Source organism: Apaloderma vittatum, unplaced genomic scaffold (assembly GCF_000703405.1).
Source record: "Apaloderma vittatum isolate BGI_N311 unplaced genomic scaffold, ASM70340v1 scaffold11506, whole genome shotgun sequence".
In the NCBI taxonomy this organism is placed as follows: Eukaryota; Metazoa; Chordata; class Aves; order Trogoniformes; family Trogonidae; genus Apaloderma; species Apaloderma vittatum.
The window spans coordinates 37,000-45,334 of record NW_009721277.1 but is presented as its reverse complement, the minus strand read 5'-3'; the positions used below and the strand labels follow the sequence as shown (position 1 = coordinate 45,334).

The window sequence follows — 8,335 nt, the reverse complement described above, 5'->3', positions numbered from 1 at the left end:
TTATCACAGAGGCGTTCCTCTTCTATCACTTGACTGACAGGCTCAGCCTTGGTGCAGCCTTGGGTCCCTCTTCGGAGCCGGCTGGCATTGGCTCTATCCAACTTGGGAGGCTTCTAGCCACCCTGCAGCTCCCCCCCTGCCGCCACCAAAATCCGGCCAGGCCAACCGAATACAGATATCCTTCCTCTCATTATAACATCTTCATTTGTTTGCTTGAGGTCAACTGTTGCCGTGTATTATTTTCTTCATTCCTTAGGTTTGATCTATAAAGTGCTGAGCACTTCTCTCCACAGGGCTGCCATAATTTCAGCACTCTGTGGTGTGCATGTGTGATACATACAAATAGTCTCTACTCTTAATTGCTTAAAACGACGACTCGTGTCTGCTGGCACTGTAGAAAAGCAGTGTATGTGGTTGGCAGTACGTCTTTGGCCATTACATGCCTTCTATTTGGCAGTAGTTATTTGTCTGGCCATTACATGCCTTATTAAATACCACTTGTTTCTAATCTTTCTCTGTTGTCCAGTGTCTGTGAATCATCTGTGATTAATTTCAAGCATTTAGTTTGCAGCCTGCAGCTGATCAAAGTATGTCTGCCTTTTTTTTTTTAATATATTTGCTATTACTGCCATAGCATTGGTCTGTTACCTGTTTTGTATTGTGCATGTTGGCAGTTTCCAGCAGTCTTATTCTAGAGTGTCTTTCTGTATTACTTTTTAGTAGATACCAACATGAAATTCAATTTTTAGAAGTGCTGCATGCCATGATATTTTTCCTCTCTCAAAAGGAGTCCAGCATATCTGAAAATTAGGCAAAATAAATCTGTGAGGTTTGCTATCAGTAAACAATAATTCAGCAAAATAATTGCTTCCATGCTATTTTTGCTGTAGTGTGGAGGTTCTGTTTTGAGCAGTGTAATTAAATGACATTTTATTAGCCTTCCTTGATGGTTTTATTTCCTACTTGTTCTTCAAATCCCTGGTAATCACTGTCACACCTACAGATGTTGCAATGCCAGCTCCAGCATGGCTTGATTCACATAAAGGAAAATTCTATTTCTCTTGCTTTTGACATACTGTCTTACTGGATATCAGATGGAGCTTAGACCAGCTCTGATCCCAGCTTTTCTACTTTATTCTTCAGGAAAAACGTTGTTCAGTCTCTCATAGTCTGTCAAAAAGACTTGATTAATGTGGTGAAGGTGAAGGCATATGAAGCTGGAATTTGCACTTTTGCCATCGAATGGTTTCTACTGGTACGGGAGGCGTGCCTCAGGAGGCAGAGGTTTTGCTACTCTCTAGTAAACAAGCTATGCACCGTATGTTGTCTTGGAGAACTGAGGCCCGCTTCTGTGTGATTGCCTGTACACATGTATGTGTATATATATATATGCGTATTATATAGTAATATATAATACATATACTGAGTTTTCATCAGATTGTTAAAGCAAATCACCTGCCAGATTTTCAGGAGCGGATGAAAGGATTTATGCCAACCATAACAAAATATTTTAAATATTCTTTCTTTTTCCCCCAAATTCTTTCATTTTACTTTCTGTATGATCATTTTAAATGAAGGTACTTTACATGGGAAGAATACTAACCTAACTAGTTTATTTGGATTTTAAGTAGGTGTACAAAATGAAAGGTTATGTTATCTTTCCATCTCTTTTCAAATCTTGGCAGAAATGGGAAAGGAGACGGTAATTCTAGTCTGAAGAGAAGTTTTGCTTGCAGGATGTTTCTTCATATAAACCTTCCTTCATATTAATGATCTTGGCTTGTGTTCCTTACTGTGTAGCTGTATTTCAGGGGGAGTATAACTCTGTATTATGTAGGATGTCCTCATTCATCCTGCTCACACAGTTGTTCCACACTTTGGGACAAGTGTGTCTAAAATTCTGATATTGCTGAAACTTGCCCTGATTCTGCACTGTGATTGTGGCCTTGTTCACACTTGTGCTAGGTTATTTTTGAAAAATCCTTTGACTTTTACAAGCCAAAGTGTAACTATTGATTTCCCAGACGCCTTGTACTTCTAAATATGAGATTGAAGCACTGCTGCTGAAACAGCACAACCCATGCTGTGCATAGGAACATTTACAGCAGGCGTGTGATATTCTTTTTAAGACACCCACATAGGTGCTGGGAACAATTTTTATCTTGATAAATAACTGAAATAACGCAGCATTTCTGGAGTAGTTGGCTGAACTGTTTTGACACCTGCTGTCCTGCACGTAACGTTTTGTACATCAGAAGATGCTATGCTGAATGTTTAAGTGTGAAGGAACAAAGTTAAAAGAACCGAAGGTGTGAAAAATGTGGAGTGTTAGTAGGAGCAAAGGTTTTTCCAAAAGGTTTAAAAGAGTAGGTGTGAAGTCAAGCAAATTCTTATATAGTCCGTGGTTCTTTAAAAGAAAAAAAAAATACCCCAAACCCACAATGTTCAGAATACCCTGTAAACATTCAGCTTCTGTTGAAAGATACTGCTGAGTACCTTTTACCTTATAGCTATCTTGCAAATACCTTGATTGCTTGCATTTTTTTATGAAGCTTTGGGTGATTTCACGTTAACTAGTAGTCATGTGTATATATATGCTCATGTAGCAAGTCATATGCTCATCTAGCAAGAAATGATGTCAGGTCTTGTTATGAATATAATCAATAAATGTAGTGTGATAAGAAGAGGAGGAAAAAAAATCTTATTAAGCTATGTTTATAAGTTTTTTTACTTCATGCCCCCCTTTTTTTCATTAATCTGACATCATATAACAGAAAACAAGGGAAAGGACATGTGTGAGTTGAATGTAGGATTTCTACTGCTTTGTAATAGAAACTGTATTATAACATTTAGCTATAGTGCCTGATGACATTTTGAAGATGGCCTTTGGCTGTGGGGAAAAAAAGTATTGGTGTTTTCCTTTGAGCAATTTTACAGCCTTTTGTTTAATACCCTTTTGATTACCAGTTTGCTCTGAACCTAACTCACATTGATGTCTCTTTCAAACAGGATATATTTTATTCAGCAAAACGAGTAGATACACACAGCATTGGTTAAGTTTATAGGCCTAGAGGAATAGAAGAGTGATGATCGAGATATAGAATATATCCAGAACTGTTGTGTAGGAGCCAAGTTCTTCTGGGATATGAGGATCTCCAAACTCCATGATTTCCCAGTCTTTGGCCATTTGCTATTTGCGGCAGTCTCCGAATCCTTATTTCCAAAATTGAGAAATTACCTAAGCAAACATGGAGATGTTAAAGGTGAAGAGGTAACTTCCTGCACGGCCATGCCTGCTGCTTAACCCTGGTTTCTGTCTGCACAGGGCTTCTTACCATGAGGTGACAAAGTGCAGCTCAGCAGTAACTGCCACCAGAAGGAGCTGCAGGAGCTAGTCTGTATGAATTATTAGTTCAGTGAGGATGTTTAAAAAAGATCTGATAGTGGGTGTAAAGAACCTGGAAGTTGGTGGTTATACTTAGCTGTTTGACTTCCGCACATCCAGCTAAGTCATGGTGGGCTGAGATAATTGTTGTGATCTTTTTGTTCATCAAAGTGCTTAAAGCAAGCAAAAAGGCTCACAGACTTACATGACCTTAGGATGCCTTAATGGGTAGCATAACAAAACATCTCCTTAGCATACTGAAATGGGCACTTAACAATGCAAAACAGTGATTTTTTGCCTGAATTCTGAGCTATGTTCATCTGATGCTGATTTTGTCTTTCTAAAGTAAAAAGATCCCTTTGGCTATCTCTTCGCTTTCTGTTCTATGATCTTCCTTCCTAACCATTGTCTTTCTCTGTTTAATAAAATGTCCTAATCACAGTTTCCAGTGTATTTTTGATTGCTGACTTCCATACCTTTACATTTTTTTCTTTGCATAAAACATCTCCAGTTTCTTTTAAATCTGGGAAAAAAACAGATTCATCTGCTCTTTCACACATCCCATTCCTCTGTTGCCATCCTTTGAGCTATTATGTTAGATTTCCTTCACTCCCTTTCTTATCTCCACACTTACCGTTCTCCCATTGGGGTCTTTTCCTTTTGCATTGCAAGTTTTAGCTTCCTCTAACTTAGAAAAAACCCCAAACCTTCACCACATATATACATATAGATTAATTAGCTCCAGTTGTTTCTCTTGTCTCATCTCCCTTTCTTCTCTTAAGATCTTTCTGTGTTAATTCTCTCTGATTTTCAGTCTCTCTCTGATGCCTGGCACAGCACAGAAACTGTCAGCCATGAAATCTGTGCTCATCTCTTTGCAAGCAGAGCTCAGAACTCATGCTTTATCGTCATGATACTTGTTTGATCAGCTCCTTTACTTTGAAAACCTGTAGTTCTTCTTTGTTTTCCCTGTTTTGCACTGTTTCTAGACAGCACTGTCTAATACACATTTCAAGACTCACTTCTGTGTTGAGAGTTCACCTCTGCTGTGGAGCTGATTCCTCCTGGACAGACTGGACCCTTTCCTTGTCTCTGACACATTTCCATGGATCCCTGGTCTTCATTTCAAGTTGAATACAGTTAAAACAATTTCCATTCCACTAAGCTTTCCGTGCTATCCCTGCTCTTACTCACTGTAGACCATATTTTCACCTTCTCTGTCAGGGCTGTGCCCCAGAGCATAGCTCTCCGTCCTGGCCTTTCCTTCTAGATTCAGTTCTGGACATTGTCATCCATGCCCTCAAATTTCCCCTCAGTGCTTTGGCCTTGCCTTCATGAAAGTATGGTTCTGCTGTGCACTGTGGTGGCGAGTCAGGACAGGCAGAGAGAATGGTTTTGTGGTGTGACTTTCCTGTGGGAAATGATTTCTACAGATGGGTTAAATCCAGCGTGCTTGGTACAGTCCTACACAGATAGGGTTAAACTAATACGAGATTATTTAAAATCTTCTTGACGTTTCTTCCACCTTTTTTCTCCTGTCTGGAATTATCTTCAAGATATTTTGTCTTTTGTCTATAACGATTGTCTCTTAGGATCATACAAGAGTATCCTATATAATTGCTTTTTTGCGAGTTCACAAGCTGACAGAAGCTCATCCATTCAGTCAGACCTGTATGTGATTTGTAGTATTGTGGTAGCCTGTATTTAATTTGTGATAATTTTGCATTATATAAAACTAACTGTGGTCTGTTGAGAAAGGGAAGTGCTAGCGCTGACAGAAAACTTAGGGAAAAGACCTGCCTGTTTGCCATGAATTTCCAGTATGTCAGTGGTTGCCCGCACCCCAGACGGCAATGCAATTAGACAGCTAAGGGAGAGAGGGCAATCACATTGCCAACTATTGCAGACTGTGCCAGCTTGGCAATAGGGGGATGCTTCATTTTCACATCCTCAGCTAAAACCCCCCAACCATTTCACATTATAAAAAACAAGTCTTGTATTTCAGTCTGTAGGACTGATAGGACTGATCCAAAATATATTAAAAAAAATATTTTACATGTAACATAAAGCTGCAAGATAATAATCATCTCTGTGCAAGCTTTGCATTGGCTTGTGGGTTTTAGTGGATGACTGATAATTCTTTTATTTGTAACTTATAATTGATGCTTTTTTGTTGTTGTTTTTGCAATAGCTTTACAGCGTTGTGTAGCAACCAAATGTAAGGATGTAAATTTTTACTATTATATCTCAAAGTTACTGTTGAATCCAGTGGGACGTTTTGTCTGACAAAGCATGACAAAAAGTCAGATCACTTAAAGTCTATAATCCTTTAAAGGAATCCACCCCCCTTTTTTTTTCATTAGGCTGACATCATGTAACAGAAAACAGGTGAATTAAGGAATAATCCATCATATAACAGAAAATAGGTGAATTATGGAATAATCCAGCTACGCTATGCAGAGGCTGTCATTCAAAGCTACAGTATTAGGCTTTGCTAGTATACCGCAGAACTGGATGAGAGCTTAGTAATTTGATGCCTTTTTAAAAAATGTAGATATGGACAGAGTTTGCTATTCTAGATCTTGGTCATTAAAATAATAATTTGGCATGTCAGGTTTGGTTCTTAGAAGTTCTTCTTATAATTTATTGAATAGAAGACTTGGAATTAACAAGATAATCTGATTTAGTCCTGGGACCCAAGGCTCAGGAAAGCTGGGTACTATCAGCTCCTCAACCTGCCCTGCAACGGAGCTTTGGCGAAGGCTCCTCTCAGTGCTGGCATATGCCCTTGCTCTGTGAAATGATCAGGACTGTACTGACCTCTGCTGTCAATGGCCTTTGTGGACCAATGAGTAAAGCTGCTGGGTACGGACTACCAGGTGGTATTTAAAAGATGTGTGGGACTCTCAATAACTGGGTTTGTGTTTAATAGCACCTGCAAACTGCCTTGATTGACTGAATGTGGCAGAAAATTTTTTTCTAATGAATAAACAGCTTTTACTATATGGGCTACTACTTACATATGACTTGACAAAAGCTTGTGGAGGGGGAATTAGTGTCTCAATTCCTTGCAGATCCCAGCACACTGAAGCTGAGTACAAGCACTGTATAGAGCAGTGTAATGACCTCTTAAAAAAAAAACAACAAGCAAACAAGCCCAGTACAGTTTTAGTGGCCCTGAGTTAAGCTTTCCACTGTAGACTACCTAGTCTTGCCAGTTATTTTGTCTCACTGTGTCTTAGTTTTTTGTACTAAAGTGTCTCCAAATGCTTCATTTAATGGACTTTGCACAATAAAGTTTGACCAAAGGGCATGCTGAAAAGCAAACTGTCTGAAATTAGTATTTTGATAAGCCCTCCTCAGGCTGATATCCAGGCTGCCTGCTTTTCAGTTGTGATTACACTTACAGTCCACAGATGACCTGGAAAGAAGAGAAGAGTAGACACTGACATGGCTCCAAATCAATAAAGACTGAACTTCTGTACTTCCTTAGAATCACGGAAGGGAATGAGCAGGCTAACCTGCTCAAAAAGTTTCTTGACATATCACCCTTCCTTCACAGAAAGAATCACCAGGGTACCTCAGAGTGACAGTACTTAGGTCATTAAATACATATCGGTGTTTTGCAGAGAAGTTTTTGAACTGGAATTAGGATGTGTTAAGTTTATTGTAATTTAACTTAAAAGTAGGTGTTTGAGTTTAATCCACTTTGGGTTGAGTTTCTACTGAAATATCTGTATTGATTATGTAAAGAGAGCCAGCCCACTAAACTAACTGCCAAACAATCCCTTTCCCCCTCAAACTAGAAAGAAACAGAAATTTTGTGCCTGGATAATAATCTTCTATAAGTATTTTATATTCTGTTCCCATTGGTACAGCAGCAGGATACAGCATTATTCCTCAAAAGCTATCATGCTGCAAACTCCTTGGGATCTGTTCCACTTCCTGGGGATTCCTCACTTCCTCACAGATGAGAAACTGTGAACTGTGTAGCCCTCTCTTAGTCTTTATACACATATAAATGGGAAAAAACATCATCCCTGTTGCTTGTATAACCATAAACAAAGTCATCAGACTAATCCTACTATATTGCTTTAAGACATAACTGCTTTCAAAAAGATGGTTTCAACTGTGTAGCCAAGTAACAGAAGTGATATTGTATTTCTTATTACTAGTCTCCTTTAAGGTGAGAGAACATTCTTCCTCCATAGCAATGCAGGAGAGTGCAGAAATGCAAAGCATCTTCTGACAAGCCGAGTGCTCTTTACAGTATCTGTTGTTGAGTTTCAGTTGTATTTTGGAATTGTGGAAGTGGAAACAAATTTTCTTTTCAGTAGAGGCTTTGTTAATACATTTTGGACTTACTAAATGAAGACAGAACAAAAGAAAGAGAATTATTTTGGCACAGGGGAAGAAACAAAGTGGTATAAACTGCATGTCACATCCTTTCACCTTGTGATACTCTAATATACTTAGGATTTGTTTGTTTATTTTCCAGAAATTGTCCTATACAAAGGAAGCAATGGGCAGGTGAGTATCTGTGTTTTCCTTGCATTTTAGTCTCTCTGGAGGTAACAGCAGGGCTGAGTTGTGACATTTTGTAACCTTTTCTCTCTCTTTCTTCTCAGCTCCTGTACCGATTGGTCATGTGGGTAAGTAATTTCCCCTTTTTAAAGGCTCCTGATCGGTCCTTTCTCCAGTTCTTGTTGCTGCTGGAGTTGATCTGTGCACTGAAGATGAACAAAATCCCGCTTTGTGCAGAAGGGCATATAGGAAAGTGTGGTGGAGAAATCCTGTGGTTCTTGCATGTGAACGTCTGTCCTGGTGTGCTTGGCGTGCTCAAAATATCTCAGCCAATCTGAGGCTTGTACTTTTGCTTAAGTATATCATCACCTTGTTGGCTGTCAGGCTATTTACCTGAAGAGGTTTAGTGGGGGAGATCTATTTAGG

At 39.1% G+C, this 8,335-nt stretch overlaps 1 protein-coding gene across 1 annotated transcript in view; it reads left to right on the top strand.

Moving 5' to 3' along the window:
* Nucleotides 1-1,143: 1,143 nt before the first annotated feature.
* LOC104275389 (interphotoreceptor matrix proteoglycan 2-like) overlaps nucleotides 1,144-8,335 on the top strand; it is a gene marked incomplete at its 5' end in the record, with an annotated part of 40,690 nt that continues 33,498 nt past the window's right edge. The window contains 3 exons of the mRNA XM_009871324.1: nucleotides 1,144-1,255; nucleotides 7,884-7,915; nucleotides 8,014-8,037. Coding sequence (XP_009869626.1) covers nucleotides 1,144-1,255; nucleotides 7,884-7,915; nucleotides 8,014-8,037 — 168 coding nt within the window. The remainder of the gene's footprint in view (nucleotides 1,256-7,883; nucleotides 7,916-8,013; nucleotides 8,038-8,335) is intronic.